Source organism: Chaetomium strumarium, assembly GCF_033439665.1.
Source record: "Chaetomium strumarium strain CBS 333.67 chromosome Unknown B0T15scaffold_1, whole genome shotgun sequence".
NCBI lineage: Eukaryota > Fungi > Ascomycota > Sordariomycetes > Sordariales > Chaetomiaceae > Chaetomium > Chaetomium strumarium.
This window is the reverse complement of record NW_026944429.1, coordinates 6,333,088-6,349,003: the sequence shown is the minus strand read 5'-3', so window position 1 is coordinate 6,349,003 and position 15,916 is coordinate 6,333,088. Positions and strand designations below refer to the sequence as shown.

Sequence of the window (15,916 nt, the reverse complement as noted above, 5' to 3'; positions counted from 1 at the left end):
GGCGTCGTTCGGGTGGGCTTTACTCAATTCGTTAGGCGGGGTCGGAACAGCCCGCAAAATGGACGGCTCTTCGCCGCAATGGCGGCTCTTGCTGACACTGCATGAATGTACGGTACGTTTGTCCGTACGTACTGTGTATTGTACATACCACTTAAGGATAGGTGTCTCTCTATTTCAAAGTAGAACTAGAGAACTCCTACAGTTTCGCACATTCACGTCTTGGTAGTCTTTTTCACTTGGTGCGACCGAAAACCTTTGGAGAGGCGGCTTTCATATGCGTAATATTGCACTGTTGACGGAGAACGCGGGTGATTCCCGTCCTTCTTCGGGCGGAGGCATTGGCCGAGGTGGGGTTTCCGTACCGATGATCCGTTAATAAGGTTCCCCGCTCCGATGCAGGGCAGCGATCCAATTCTAATTTCTAAAAGGCCGTCCGTTGCTGGAGGAGTTCATCACGGCAGACTCCTGTGCTCTGTGTGGTAGTAAGGCCGTACGTAGTGCATGCTGCCGATATGATTGATAACAAAGGCTCTTTGCGGTGCGCCGATGGGCTGTGGGATTGAGACAGAACCTGAAGCTCTCAATTATTTCTGGCGCACATGAGTGGCTCGTTCTTGGCAAGCTACTACCTACTGTGTAGTAGGGAGGGGTATTTGTAGTACGTGACATGCCTCGAGCATGCGTACCTCTATTTCCTACAGAGGGTGACCTCGGGAGTGTCGGTAACTGCAGTGATGTGCAAGGGTTTGCAGGGCCTCACATTGCAGGACTTTGACACCCGAGCACGACGAAGACGCTTTCACTTTCTGGGCCTCCTCCCTATCAGGCTCGGCATTTCCTAGCATTCCTAGGTTCGAGCCTGGAAACCAAAGCTGAGACAAGACATATGCTGAGTCCGAGTCGAGTAAGATGCGTCGGCTAAAAGGTACACGTAGCTCAAGTTTGCTTGACATGGAGGACGCTCAGCCGATGTCATCTTTGCGCTAATGACAGGCCTAGAAGCAACCTGATAAAAGCTGTCTGGCTATATGAGATCCCTTTTCTAGCATAAGTATGTTGTCTGGCGCTCAAGCGTATAGATAAGCGCAAACTCAACGACACCATGTTAAACACATCACCATGACTGATGTGCTACAATTGTTCTGTCTCTTTCACGACTTGAACTAGAACCCAACGAGAGGTGAAGACATACTATATGGGTACATTCTGAGACCGAGTAGTCCGCCACGGCCATGACAGCAATGGCGAGCTTCTTGACATGGTCACCATGCCATCGTGGATGATGGGCCCCCCTTTTAAGTGGTCATCCAAGCAGCCGCTCTACGCGCCCCAAAACTGCTTACCAGGCGCAGTCCGCTGGAACCCATGGGGAAGTAGCTCACCAGATACCAAATCAGGGAAGCCAGCTGGATGAGGCCCGCAAACAACGTTAGGATTGTGCTTTGCAACTAAAGGAGGCTTCAGTGTCCAAGTTCCTGTCTTTCGGGTGCAAGGTTTGACTTACGCCGATGGAGAAATACAGTGTCAAACCAAGAGACCCAAAGTAGGCCGCTGTAAAAGGCAAGCGTGGCGTCGAGGCCAAGTGTTGCAAGTATGCCCAGGGGCCCATGATAGCAGCAAAGGACGACAGGAATAACATCGAGCCCAGCGTCCATCTGTGGCGAGTATCCGAGTAAGCCTGGTGTCATCCTGACACTGTTGACAGAAAAGGAGGATGATGTCACCGACGGGAACCATAAGAACTCATCCCCGCCAAGTTCTCCAGGGCAGCAGCAGGAAGCCTGGCCATCGGATCAGGTTGGGGGGAGAGTGGGTGAGACATGGGACACAGGACATCAGGCAGGGCTTCATGCAACAGTGGGGGGAAGAGTATAGCCAGGTTAGGCACTTACAAAACGACTAGTTTGCGCGGTCTCCCCAGAGAAATGACTGGGAAGAGGGCGAAGCAGATAACGAAGCAGGCAAGCGCCCCGAGGTTGCAGGCACCAAAGATCAGCAGACGATCCCACCGACTCACTATGTTCCTCCCGGTTAGTATCGTTTGCAGTAGCGAGTCGACAGTCGACTCGAAGCACTGTCTGGAGGATGACGGGTCCATGGTAGACCGGGCTCATGATAGACCGTCAAGAATACTGTACAAGTATAGCTAGCATGGGTGGGGGCGACCTAAGACATAGCCATGCAGAGTCGGCACATGTCCTAAATCGCCGGTCCGTCGGCAGGGGCAACAAGGTCCTAAATTTAGGAGGCATAGAGACAACAAGATGGATGCCGTGGGGTAGACATCCAAGGAAAGCAAGTTGACTCACAAGCAAACCACGCGTCTTCCTCTTCACGACGGCTAGGCGCCGGTAAAGGAGCTCCTGCACCTTCGGTCGTCGGGAGCCGCACATAGCCACGATCGCCAAAGGGGTTCAGAGACTGCAGGGATGAGAGGAAGCCCCCTTGTCGAGACGTGTTCACCGGAAGGTCTGCGTCGCGACGCGACCAGCCAAGTGAGTTAATCGAGTCTCGAAAGGATGTCGAAGCCATGGCCGACTATCTCTGGTGGGAGTGATAAGGGGCGCGCCGTCGGATGCGTCGGCGCGTATCGGTCAACGACTTGGCCGAACGGGAGCCAAAGCAGGAACTCGACAAGGCTGACGGGGGTCCTGGTGACCACAATTCTAACGGCATGGGTGTGAGCAAGGGCTACCTACTCCGGGCGGTATGTAGCATCCATGGACTGAGTAGAGTTCATGTCACAACCAGCAGAGCGTTGCGAAAGAAAAGTTGGGAGGTGGGTTTCCATGGGCGGTTTATCGACTGTGAGGGCAGGAAGTCATGCGGCAAGCTCACATACATGTGCAAACACGAGTGATCCCGCACCCTGTTCAGATGATTCAGGCCGTTGCTGGTCACTGTTGAAGTTACCCCGTTTATCCTGCCCAGGTGGGGGTTTCTATGTGCCAGTATTTGTCCCGTTTCCGTAGCAGGAGGCGGACTCGCGACGGTCGCTGTCACCGTATTTAGTATGCGGAAGGGTAACGTCGTCGACGTGAAGGCGGGAAACGCGGCCCCCCTTGAGGTTGTGCTGAGCGTTTCAACGGAGGTCACGGTGTGGTCGGTGGGCTTCGGGTGGAATTGTGAGGAGGAAGTCGGAGTTGCGGTTGATCGATAGTGCGTGCAGGTCCGAAACGGTATCCCTGCAGCGGTGGAGGGCACCCACTTCGTCGATCTTACCCATGTGATTGGTTTACCTGACCGTAGTGACCCACCAGAAGTGATCACGGACCACCTCTGTCAGTACCACCAGAGAGACAATGGGTGCCATCCACAACGTGGAGGGTTCAACTGTTCAAGTCGTCTCTCTCCGCCATGCAGGCCCGGATGTTTCTGAACGTAGACGGCTGTTGGTCAGTGGGTGAATATGTATTCGATAGTACTACCTACCTAGGTAGGTGATGACGTGCGTATACCCTAACTCGCCGTGTCCACACGAAGTATTAAGTGCCTACCGATCGTATCAGCACGTGGAGACTCATCTGACCTCCACCTGATGCGCGGGATGCGGCGCAGTGCGGTGACAGGACAGTTCGGCATGCTTCAGAGCCTTTTAGCCAAAAGGACAGATACGGTGAAGTTCTTCACCTAGGTCGCCAATAGCAGCCAGGCTGTGGGATCTCTCGAGCCCAGGCCGCGCGGCATGGTCGGTATGGTCGGTCTGCCTTCTGCATCCGATCCGCCAACGTGCAGGCAACAGTCCACCTCGTGAGTGGAGAGGAAGCTGCTGGAGTTGATACGGGGGATCTGCGCTCGAGATCTCAACTAATGGATGGTAGCATTCCATATTCGTAACGTCTGCCGTCTGCTCCGGAACATGCATGGCATATCTCCGGCAATCGATGAGCGGCGATGCCTTGTGTATCACACGGGCCGATCCCTTTCCTGCGTCTGCATCGCATCTTGTGGAGCTCAACGCCGGCACTCTTCCATGCTATCTGCAAGCCTCGACCGGGACTATCGGCTGGTCATGCAAGTTGCGCGACCACACCGTCCGGCATTTCTGGGCTTCTCTGAGCCTGCACTGGCAGAGGCATTACGTATCGTCCCCAGAGGCTGGAGTGGAAATGTGGCTGCGCTTTTCTGTTTGGTGTGCCTTGGTGTCTCAGCTTCGAGTCACACTGCTACTGGTAGCTAGTAGGCCGGGGGGTGCCCACGCATCCATTCTCGGTGAAGTGCGCGGGAGCAGGTGGGAAAATCAAGGCTCATGGCAAACTGTCATTACGAGCTGCCCTTCTACTTCCCAGGTCTCGATTTCTCAGCACACCCGCACACCAACTTCTAGATTGCCCAGCAGTCAGACGACTTCCGTAGACTCGACCTAGAGCACTGTGTCCATGGCAGATGCCACGGTCTTGGTGAAGCTTGAACGATAAAAGCCCGGGTCTGCCACGCGCGTGAAGCGTTCCGGAGTGTACCCTCTCCCCTTCCAGGTTGCTTCGCATCTTTCCAATAGCCGCTCTAGAAAGCACAGCTACTTGAACCTCTTCCATGCTTACTACCCTTGAGATTCACATCCCACCTATCGAGCCTTTGCAGATCGACGTCAATCGATTCTACACTACGGCGAAAACAGTGAAACAGAGAGCTCTCGTCTTCTCGCAAGCAACAAACTGGCCAGCCCTACCTTACGTGATATACACTAAGACGGCGGCCGAGGGACCTATCATACCCTTGCTCTGGGATCGGATCTTGCTGGATTTGGACACCACCGACTCGGATCCTCGGGGTTCGGGAGCCTGTGCTGCAAGCGTTAGGTATTGTACATTCCTCGTCGTCCAAAGTTGTCAGCACTCCTCCTTCATCCGATTCCATATAATAAAGGAACTTATGATCCGCAAACCCATCTGCACGAAGACTGATAACAATCACCAAAGGCACGGGGTCCCAGGTTGCTTGGTCTAGAGGAGAATCAGCCAATCAGCACCTCGCATCCACTCACGGCCGTCCTCGGAGGGGCAGCTTGCCATCGGTCTCACGGATCATCGTCGGAATCGCTGAAACTGAGCCTTGGAAACTCACACGAGCGCTGCTGCCAAACACCTTACCCCTCCACCATCTTATCGCTTGCTCGCATTGAGCCTAACGGAGTGTGTGTGCACGCTGTCAGATTTCGGCGTAGGCGCTGGTTGAATTAGTGGCGACGCCTTCTCCCCGTCCCGGCTTCCCCTCATCCACCCTTCCCGTCGGATGCCCCCTACTTACCGAAATAGGCACTCCGGGACTCTCGGCCTCAGCCGCTGTTTCCGCGATCTTGGTCTCTTTCCCTTCCTTTACTTCCTTCAACAGCTCTTTGGCCCTGAGCTCTTGTGGTCCCAACTTCCTTTGTTGCCTAGCTCACCTTTTCCTTGAGGCGCAGACGCCTACCGGTCACAACACACCCGCTTCTCTGTTAGCCTCCGCCTTCGTCCCAACACTTGTCAACAAACCAGCTGCAACGATCTGTGTTGCGCTTCGCATGAACCGCCGCTGAAAGCAGTACCCAGCTAGAGTCACCAACCTGTTCAACAACAGATCAGATCATCATAGGAGCTTTTACCGCTCTTCTGGATCTACAAAAGGGCCCCGCTGGAGCCTTCCCCACCTTTCCCCGCCACGATTTGAGTGAAACCAAAAACCCCGATACCCTTCAAGGTCTCTCTTTCCTTTAACTAGTTGCGACACGGCCTGCGCACGTCAACCTTCCCGAGACTTGACTCTAGGCGCAAGTTCCGGATACACTTCACGTCATACGGGGCATCTCACCCCAATCAAATTGGGCAGGCTTGTTCCTGCTCTACCCCTTGGTTGGTTGGACCTGACGAAGACAAACCCGGCTTTTTTAATCTCAGCGGTTATCTCTTGGGCGCTTTGTCACGATTCACGAAGAGCCCTTTCCGATCTGAAGGGACCATTTCCCGAGAGGGTTAGGCAATTGGCATTGTTGAGCCCCTGCCTACATCTTGCCCACACTCCGCAACTCGACTCCGATTATCCACACTACCGACCGCCGTGCGGAACTGTCAAAGCTCAACGATATCCTGAACTGTGCAAAACGCGAAAGACAGTAAAAAGTCGCTCCAGGTGCTCTTCGACTGAACTGAAGACACGCGACCTGACGGCGAGCGATATCTTTACTCAAGCATCGTAGCTTCCGGTATCGCTTGCTTCTAGTTGACTTCAACCACACAGTCCGCCACTCACTCTCGCCGCCTGATGGCCAGCGTCCCGACACCGGAAAACCGAAAGGACTCTTATCTATAGGTATGTGCAGCGCATTCCTCTTCCCCGCACAGCCACCGCCTTCTCCCGTCACACCCGCACTCTGCCGGTATTATCCCTTGTGACACTGGAGCTGATGCCCAATTACGACAGACGAACCCCTTGCTTCTTGTCTATATACGTTAGGGTCTGTGACCCCGTCACTGTAACGCAAAGGCTCTCTCAGAAGCCGACGTGTCCGCACGACCCAGCGCCGCCGTCGCCCAAGCTATCGTTAAGATGACGCAGCACAGCTTCCAGATGAACGGGCATGGAGGGATTGACCCGACTGATTTGGCCATGTCCGGAAATTTCCCGTCGCCATTCCAACATAACTTCTCCAACACCTCCAATCCACCAAACGCTTATTCTAGTGGTTCCGCCGTGTTCGGGGATGACGAACTCCTGGACGGGCTGGCTAGCCCAACGGAGCCTCATGCTGGGCTCCAGGACTACCGCAACATCAATGATATGGGCGTCAGCTTTTCACAGGGAATCTATGGCTCCCACCACGGGCTGCCAATCGACCAAAACCACATGAACGGATACTCGAGTACCCCGGATGGCGATCCCATCCAAAGCCCGTTCGTTCAGAACTTTGGGCAGTACCGCCAGCTCCAGCATGCCCAACCGTTCGGTGGCTCGCTCAAGTCCCCGGTTTCGTATGCAGGGTCCCCTCTCGCAAATGCCGACTTGAACGAGAGCAACGACCCGAATTTCCTCAGTGCGCAGGCTCGAGCACGCATGGCCCAGACCATGCAGCGGAAGCCTTCAAGCAACAGGAACTCGCTCACCCCTAAGACGGCTGCCATTGCGGGGCTGCAGGTCGGCTCCGAGTCCACCTTTGGAGCCCAACCGATCAGAACGACTAGCGTCCATCGCGAAAAGTCGCATTCTGGTCAGTGGATCCAGACGCCTAACAGCATATCTTCCTTCCCTGGCTCGGGATTCTCGTCGCCGCTCCAACCCACCATGCACAGTAACCAAATCAGCGATATTATCCTGAAAGGCGGCGCCTCGATGCCCGCTAAGCTTGGTACGCCAGCGGTCGCCGCGTCGACTCAGGAAGCGAGGCGGAAGCGGAGGCGTGAGTCGCACAATCTCGTCGAGCGCCGGAGACGCGACAACATCAACGAGCGGATCCAGGACTTAAGCAAGTTGGTGCCTGCACATCGACTGGAGGACGAGAAGATCCGGAAGGCCATCCAGAACGGCACGCCGCTCTCGCCGACACTTGCAGGAATTGGAACGCCGTCCCAGGCCACATCGGCCCTTGCCGGCCCTGGTGCCCGACGAGCTGCAGGCGGGAACGCAGGCAACATAACAACTGGCCTGCCCGTCGAGGAGAAGGATAAAGGCCCCAACAAGGGTGATATCCTGAATGGCGCTGTAAGCTGGACGCGCGATCTCATGTGGATGCTTCATTTGAAGCTCCAGCAGCAGGAGGAGTTGATCAACGCGCTGTATGATCGTGGGGGTCAACTACCCTTTGAGATCACCGAGGATGAGCGCCGGATGCAGACAGAGCTCATGGAGGCCATGGCCCGGATTGATGAGGTAACTGGACAGCAGCGGACATTCTCTTATTCCCGAACCGCAGGATCGGGTCTTCGGGTTCCACACCACACCGACTATAAGGGCGAACCTCTCAACGGCAGCGCCAACACCAACGGGAACGGCGTCGATCACTCCTCTGTCAGTCCAGAGGACGATGACTCTAGAGGAATGGCCCATGAAATGCTAGACTCTGGCGACTTCCTAGAGTACGAGGACGATGGGAGTGGGGACCTGAACTTTAAGGACGAAGATCAGTACGGCATGGATTTGACGGCTTAGACGACGAGTGTCGCGTCCTGGGGCCGCAGATGTACACCGTCTAGCAAGCGTTCATGGGAGACACGAGACGCTTCCCTCTCCTATCATCTTTGGTACAACCGTCTCTGCTCTTGGCTTTCCATTTGAGGTTCCTGTCATGGCCCTGGTTCTGGGTTCCAACGCGTCTGTCCTGCAATTTCGGCGGTTTATAGCATATCAAGGGTCGTTAAGGGCGCGGTCTGGTCATGGCGGCTCGGGGTCTGGACTTGAAACACACACGATGGGATCTGGTTGGGAACCTTGGGTTTCTTTTGAGCCTCCCTTTTCCTGGCTTTCCGGCTATTCAGTTAACTTACGATGATACCTCGAGGATCGGCGCGGACAGGGGGCACTTTTGGTTTTCCTTTAGTTCTCTTTTTGGTTCACGAGGCTCTTACTCTGACCGTCAGCGTTACGTCTTCTCTCGCCATCATTTTGACGGGCTGGCTGCGTCCCGTCGTATAGCGTGGCATCATAATACCCATTCACTACCTACTACTATTCAGATCATGAGCAGATGCGTTGTATTTGAGCATTTCCTTGCATACATCCAGCGCCAGGTGTTTCTCCACTTATATGAATGTAATTAATTCACATACGCGAGCGAGGTACCTTAGCTTTTGACATTCACAACTTTCAAATCCCTTGCTACCTAGGTACAATACCTAGCTAGTACCTACCAGTGACGCACGCAGAGTAGGTACTCACTCATGGACGTCAGCAGGTTCCACACATCCTTCCGCTTCATGTCCTCCTGCAGGGCAATCCGTTCCAGCGCGGACCGTCCGTTGAAGTACTTGCAGAAGACAGGCCACGCGTTGGCGACCCTCTCATCCCAGTCCCCACGGTCACGGATCCCTCCGCCGCCTCCGCCTCCCGTGCCTCCTGCTTCTCGTCTTTCTGTACCGCCACCGACAGCCCCTTCCTTCAGTTTCTCTTTCTTCTCACCAGCGCCAGCGCCAGCGCCAGCTCCACTTCCAGGCCCAATATCATCCACTTTAGACTCACCAATATCACGACCTCTTCCAGCCTTCATCTTCTTCCCCTTCACCCGATCGCGGAACCGCTTGCCAATGGCGCTCAGGTACAGGCTCTCCTTGCCGGTCGCCTTCTTGGCATCCAGAATAATATGCGGCGCCATCCCCTCGAGATGGCGCGCTTGGTTGATGCTGGGGTGCGCCGTCTGCTGCGGCACGGCCTTGCGCGCGTGCGCCGTGGCGCGCTCGGCTAGCTCGCGCGCGGCCTTGTCGGCTATGCGTGCCAGCCGGGCCTTCTCGGCCGCCTGTTCGGCCGGCGTCGGCGTCGGATGGTTACTAATACTGGAAGAAGGTCTCAGGGATGATGATGATGGTGGTGGTGGGGGGAAAGGGGAGTGGTGGCTGTCATGGCTGCTGAATCGGGTGGAGGAGGTGGAGGGAGAGGTAGGGGTTGCGGTTCTGCTGGTTGGCGGGACGAGGGAAGACTGTGAGTGGGATAGGGACAGATCGTGGAGACCTGCTATTGTCGGGGAGACGGAGTCGCGGGCATCGTCGTAGAGCAAGGGAAGAAAGCCGGAGGCGAATCCGGCTACGGCGGCGTCGCCCAGGGCTGCTACCCCGGGCGTTGACGCAGCGAGCGGGGTGGTGTTGATGGCGTCGTCGCTTTCCAGGCTGCCCGGTTCATTGCCCACGGTTTGAGAGTGTTTGGCACGCGCAATCTCCTCGGCTTCCAGCGCGTGCTCGACCTCGTAGATGATTTCGGGCCATACTACAACGTATGCGAAGGTGCACAGCTGGGTGACCCAGCCGCCGCGCATCAGCCATGCCAGCATCGCCATGTAGATCGGGCGGTGGGCTTTGCTGGGGCAGTGCAGCTTGTACGGGCGTGGAGCCACGCTCAGCTCGGCGAGGAAGTTGGGCAGAGCTGGCGACATCGGGAACTGGCGCGCCCATTGGACCGTTGCTTGCGGCAGCTTCCGCATGTCGCAGTTGGGGCTGACGATGTACATGTCGCGCGCGTGGAGTGGCGGGATGGCGATGGCCCGCCTCCAGAAGATGAAGTGCTGCGCAAACTTACGCACTTGAGCGGGAGTGAGAATATTGCTGGACTGCTGAAACACTTGGTGGAAGCTGGCATGCTGTGTTAGCTGTCAGGACCAGCGATGGGCGGCCTCAGAGAGCACTTACGAGAGAGTTGGCTTGCAGTGGCGCACAAACTCGATCATAGCGAGCGTGGTCTCGTCCGGATCGCTCTGCAGTTCTGCAGTGATCCTCCTCTCATCCACCATGAGCAAGAGAGCGAAGTTCTTGTCCATGAAGCCCGGTGTCTCCGCCGCCTCCTCTCCCATAAGCGAGTTCACCGTAGTCAACCAGAGGCCCTGCTGGCCTTGCTCTCCTTCTTGCGGCAGGTCTGACACGTGGAACGGGACGGGGATTTGGACCGAGTGGGTTACCGTGCCTTCGGTGGTGTCCAGTTGCAAGGCGGCGATCCTGTTCTGGGACACGGCCTCGTAAATGTCCTGCATCGAGGCGGCTAGCGATGAGGTCGACAGGATCTCTTCCCATAACGAACTCATCCTCCTCTCTATGCCACCTGTTAGTCAACCGACGGGGGATCCGCGGAACTGAGGCTACCTACTGTCCTCGCGACCCTTCTCCTTCAGGGCATGGATCCGTTTCGACTCCTTCCAGACGAAGTCACTCCGCTGCTGGCAGTACTTGTATGCCTTGTTGATCTTTTTGATTATGTGTGTAAACATTATGTCTACGAGGGGCTTGACCTCGTGCTTCTTGGGCCTGAGAAAGAAGACCAGGTTGAACATGGTCATGGAGCTTTTCTTGTCCTCGGTCTCTTCGGTCGGCCTTGTCAGGGGTTTCGCCATGTCCCTCACCTCAATCTTTTCCGCATCGCCCTTCTCGCCGGCGCTCTTCGTTGATCCGGCGGCGTCAGTTGGCACGGCGTCGTCGTCTTCTTTCCTCGACAGCCCTGCCTCGCTCTGCGACTGGCGCTGTTTCTGCGGTTTCTTGCTCTTCTTCTTCTTCCGCCACACTCCGTTCTCCGGGACGTAGATGGGATATGAGACACAATATATTGGGTCCAGTGACACCTGAAACAACCTCTTATGATAGGCTCTTGCCGGAGTCAGGACATTCACCAGGTCCTTGGTGGGAAAGCCAGCAACGTGCTCCCAGGGGACGATCTGGGTGCCGCTGTCCGTGATGAGGTGGTCATCATGATTCCACTGCGCGAGTTGGGCGGTGAGCAAGCTCGAGGACGAGCTAGTCTCAAGAGGTGCATCACGGGAGGGGGGACGCCCGAGGAGCATGTCGTCGTCCTCATCGACATCCTCGCCATCATCAGCCTCCCGCTTCGCGGTCTCTGCCGGCAGAAGGTGGGGCGGGTAGTGAAACACAAATCTCGGCCCATCTCGCGAGCGGTTGATGACGAGGGCGACGCCCAGGAAATTGTCCGTGTTTGGAACAACGGGGGGCGCCATGGCCACGGGTCCCAGAACGGAGATGCAATGCGACTTCACAATTCGAACAATTCGATTGCGCCTCCCGGTTTCAGTCTTGTCCTGGTCCGGCCACCATCCGGAATGGGTCCGGCTGCCGGGGTTGAGAAAACTGCGAATCCGGTTGACGGTGACCGGATGCTGCTACACGGTATTGTACAACTCAGTGACGCTACACTACGGCAGTGTTCCACAGCATCCGAAGCTTGACATACCAGGGGTAGTTAAGCGGGGCAGCGTGGGGTTGCATTCATGGTGACGCTTGGGCCAATTCACAAGCTCAAGAGGTTCCCGGTTGAACCCCTCGACAGGGAAGGTGCATTCTCACGGTTCCTTCCGCTCAGGATACACGGTAGTTCAAAAAGGGATAGAAGGGCAACTGATCGTGTGACGAGGCAACCCCAAATCACTTCCGTCACACTCAACCCATCGGAGCAAGCAATGTGTGGTCAACGCTGCTTGTACTGCCATCGCTCAACTTGTTGCTTTTGCCCTTGCTCGCAAACCGGGCTCCCTCCGTCTGGACTGCCGTGTACTACTGTATGTAGTGCGCCTCTTGCGCGTCTGATTTCGTCACCGCTTTCTGCCGCCCAAACCTGATTCGGCAGCGATATAAGGGGTCCTCCCCTTTCCCCTTGACCAGTTTTCTCAAAGTGTCACTATTACGAATACTGGGTATTGTCGGTATTATTTTTAGATCCGCCGTTTGTGGAATCTCCTACCGCTCGCAACACGTACTCCAAAATTGAAATCGACACCTTGACGGCAGACACACGCGTACCATAGATAACCCTGTATTAACCCTTTTCTCGGACCGTACCGAGGTCTCGGTTACAATGGTTATCAGCGGTGAAAATGGAATTCATCGCAATGGCGAGGTGAACGGGGACAAGCACCGCATTCGCTATATTCCCCTCTCCTACGATAGTGCCAACTCGCAGGAATCCGCGCTTCAGCTGGTGCTGTCCATCCGCCCGGACTGGAAGCTGCCCGGCTCGAACGTTGAGTTTGTGCGCTTCACCGATGGCATCACCAACACCCTGCTAAAAGCGGTTAACAAACGCCCCGAGCTGTCCAAGGATGCGATCGACAGGGAGGCCATTCTACTCCGAGCTTACGGCCACGGTACCGACCTCATTATCGACCGCCACCGCGAGACACAGAATCATGAGCTGCTCACGAGGTACGGACTGGCGCCGGAACTTCTTGCGCGCTTCGAGAATGGCATGATGTACCGCTTCATCCGGGGCGTTGTCACCCACCCGGACGATTTGCGGAAGGCCGATATCTACAAGGCCGTGGCGCGCCGACTGGCGGAGTGGCACGCTGTTGTTCCCTGCATAACGGGCCACACGGGACACAGCCGCAAGAACTCAAAGGTGGATGGGCTTTCCAATCCGGCGCTGGATGGCAACTTTGGGGATGCAGAGTTTCAGCAGGCTATTGACAGCGTCGCACCCGGAAAGCCTCCGCCGAATGTCTGGACAGTCATGCAGAAGTGGATATTTGCCCTGCCGACCGATACGGAGGCTCAAAGGGCGCGGCAGGCGGCGCTGCAGCAGGAGCTAAAAACACTCGTTTCTGAGCTGAGCCAACGGCCGGGCCTGGGTGTGAATGGGGTAAGTCAGCGGGCGAGGCGATTTGAACCCTTAGAGCCAGGATAACGTGCTGACTTTTACTTTTCCCAAGCTTGTCTTTGCGCACTGCGACCTTCTCAGCGGCAACGTGATCGTGCTGCCCAAGACCGAAAAGAGCGCCGAGACGACAGTGACCTTCATCGATTACGAATACGCCACCCCGTCACCTGCAGCTTTCGACATCGCAAACCACTTCGCCGAATGGGGTGGCTTCGACTGCGATTTCAGCGTCCTGCCGACGCGTGCACAACGCCGCGAGTTCATCACCGAATACGTCGACTCATACTTGAAGTTCCTCGAGAAGAAGCGGCCAGGTGCGGCCGCTGCCGTCGACAAAGCCGCCGAAGTCGAGAAGCTGCTCGCCGAGGTGGACCATTTTAGGGGCGTACCCGGCTTCTACTGGGGCATCTGGGCGCTCATCCAGGCGACCATCTCCCAGATAGAGTTCGACTACTCCTCGTACGCCGAGACGAGGCTGGGGGAGTACTACGCCTGGCGAGATGAGGTGACTGGAGAACGGGCGAAGTCTGGGAAGGAGATGCCGCTGCGGGAGAGGAGATGGGCTCAAGATGAGTAGAGTGGTCTTGGCCGTCGCCGGCCTAAAAAGCACTTGTTTTTGTACTCTGGGGAGTTCCTGGTCAGGCTTGCTAGGGCGTTCATTCAACATGGCTATAGCGTATATGCTGTTTACGGAGTTCAGGGGTAACGAAAGGTTACTGCTAAATTGGGGTTATTAGAAGGGCCAGAAATAAAACGGCGTGAGTATGGGAAATATAAGACTATAATTTTTCAACAAACCTGCCGGTCTCAATTTCGAAATAGCGGCGCCTCCTGCTCGAATCCCCCTGCTTTGAACAGACTTTATTTCTCTTACCTAGGTAAGGTATCTCTATCTGATCACGACGTCACACGGCAACGCGAGCTGTCTAATGCAATATTAACCGTTTACCTTACCCAATGTTGAAGCATCCCCATTCCTTGAAACCAAAGTGTTTGAAGCCCTAGCGCCGGACGCAAATCTAGTGTTGAACGAGCTGATCCCTTCGAAGTATAGCTGAAAGAGACAATCCGCTCCAACGCTTACGCCTCCCCTTTCCAGTACCTAGTTGGCACAAACGGCATCTTGGCTACGACAGCTTTCCTGGGCCGGCCGCGGACCAACACATCCACCTCGGTCCCGGCCTTGTGGAAGCCGTCCCTGATATAGCCCATGGAAATGTTCTTTGACAGGCTAGGACTAGGGCACCCGCTGGTCACGATGCCAAGCTTGACCGGCTCCTTGCCCTCCTCCGCGCGGCTGACAATCTCAGCGCCTTCTCTCGCAGGCGCACCCTCGACGATCAGACCAACTCTCCGTCGTTCGACGCCAGTACCGCCTTTGCTCTTGGCCACCAGCTGCTTGGCAATCACGTCAGCGCCGTAGAAGCCGGCGTCTACTGAGCGCCGCTCCTTTGGGATGATCCAGCTGAGTCCGGCCTCGACGGGCGTGGTGGAGTCGTCCAGATCGTGGCCGTACAGGCACATGCCCGCCTCGAGGCGTAGGCTGTCGCGCGCACCGAGACCCGCAAGCTGGACCTTCTCGGGCCCGGCAGCGAGCAATGCCTCGGTGACATCAACCGTCTCGTCGCCGGGGATCGAGATCTCGAACCCATCCTCCCCGGTATACCCGCCGCGGCTGATCAGCACCGGACTGCTGAGCTGCATACCCCGGAGCTTCAGCTTCGCGTAGGCCGACTGCCCAAACAGCAGCTTCTTCAGATGCAACGTGGACTCGTCAGCCAGCACCTGCGCAAGGATCCCTTCCGACTCCGGACCCTGCAAAGCAACCAGACCCTGCCCGTCCAACCTCTCCTCCTTCACCTGCAGATGCTCGTGCCCAGCCTCCTGGTTCCACTTCGCCATCTCCGTCTCCAAGTACGCATTATCCTTGTCGCGGCACGCGGCGTTCGTCACGACATAGAACTTGCCCTCCTTCAACCTGGTAACAATCGTATCGTCCACAATCCCGCCGGACCCATCACTCTGCAGAAGACACGACAGCGTGCTCCTGTGCTCCGCGAGCGACTCGACGCCGCTGGGCGTGATGCGCTGCAGGAACTGGGCGGCACCCGGCCCAGAGAACAGGCGCTGCACCATGTGGCTGACGTCGAAGAGGGAGGCGTGCTCGCGCGTGAAGAGGTGGGACTGGCTGACTGAGAGCGAGGCGTATTGCACGGGCATGTAGAAGCCGCCGAAGGGGACCATCTTGGCGCCGTGGGCGAGGTGCAGGTCGTAGAGGGGCGTCTTTTGGAGGGGTTCGGAAGACGAGGAGGATGCATGGCGGACCTGGATTAGGGGGTGAGTGTGCTGGCGGGGTCTTATCGTTGAGGCATGTTGGTAGATTGGCCGGTGAGACTGCCCGGCAGAGCACTGCTGCTGAAGGGCAGGCGTTGCGATTGCGCGAGAAGCGTATCGCCTGGCGGGGTGCGACGGACTTCGGCACGCCCCACGGAGCGTTTTCGCGAGCGATGTCGACCTTGAGCACTGCATTGTGCCAAATGAGTCGTAGATCAATCGTGCGCTAGAAAATTGAGAAGGGAAAAGGGGTAAGGATGGAATGGCGAGGAGATGAAAAGGCAATCGCAGACGCAGTGAGAAGCGGAAAGCAGCA

At 56.4% G+C, this 15,916-nt stretch overlaps 5 protein-coding genes across 5 annotated transcripts; 2 read left to right on the top strand and 3 right to left on the bottom strand.

Annotated features, from left to right (window-relative positions):
• Positions 1-1,425: 1,425 nt before the first annotated feature.
• B0T15DRAFT_521071 (Got1/Sft2-like family-domain-containing protein) lies at positions 1,426-2,865 on the bottom strand. The gene is made up of 3 exons (XM_062868542.1): positions 2,310-2,865; positions 1,893-2,016; positions 1,426-1,655 (listed from the first exon to the last, which is right to left on the bottom strand). Exons 1-3 carry the CDS (start codon positions 2,530-2,532, stop codon positions 1,430-1,432), a joined length of 573 nt encoding a protein of 190 aa, XP_062727103.1. The 5' UTR covers positions 2,533-2,865; the 3' UTR covers positions 1,426-1,429.
• A 3,657-nt stretch (positions 2,866-6,522) lies between these two features.
• B0T15DRAFT_507892 (uncharacterized protein) lies at positions 6,523-8,118 on the top strand (the record flags this gene model as incomplete). Its single annotated transcript, XM_062867677.1, has 1 exon — positions 6,523-8,118. The coding sequence occupies one exon, from the start codon at positions 6,523-6,525 to the stop codon at positions 8,116-8,118; it is 1,596 nt and encodes a 531-aa protein (XP_062727102.1).
• Positions 8,119-8,747: 629 nt separating this feature from the next.
• Positions 8,748-11,802, bottom strand: B0T15DRAFT_499310 (nitrogen permease regulator of amino acid transport activity 3-domain-containing protein). Its single transcript, XM_062867336.1, has 3 exons — positions 10,753-11,802; positions 10,302-10,698; positions 8,748-10,244 (listed from the first exon to the last, which is right to left on the bottom strand). The coding sequence occupies exons 1-3, from the start codon at positions 11,609-11,611 to the stop codon at positions 8,813-8,815; spliced, it is 2,688 nt and encodes an 895-aa protein (XP_062727101.1). The 5' UTR covers positions 11,612-11,802; the 3' UTR covers positions 8,748-8,812.
• A 163-nt stretch (positions 11,803-11,965) lies between these two features.
• B0T15DRAFT_409040 (kinase-like domain-containing protein) lies at positions 11,966-14,112 on the top strand. Its single transcript, XM_062865345.1, has 2 exons — positions 11,966-13,248; positions 13,319-14,112. Exons 1-2 carry the CDS (start codon positions 12,466-12,468, stop codon positions 13,841-13,843), a joined length of 1,308 nt encoding a protein of 435 aa, XP_062727100.1. The 5' UTR covers positions 11,966-12,465; the 3' UTR covers positions 13,844-14,112.
• Positions 14,113-14,346: 234 nt separating this feature from the next.
• On the bottom strand, positions 14,347-15,795 carry B0T15DRAFT_386506 (uncharacterized protein; the record flags this gene model as incomplete). Its single annotated transcript, XM_062864326.1, has 1 exon — positions 14,347-15,795. One exon carries the CDS (start codon positions 15,793-15,795, stop codon positions 14,347-14,349), a length of 1,449 nt encoding a protein of 482 aa, XP_062727099.1.
• Positions 15,796-15,916: the final 121 nt, after the last annotated feature.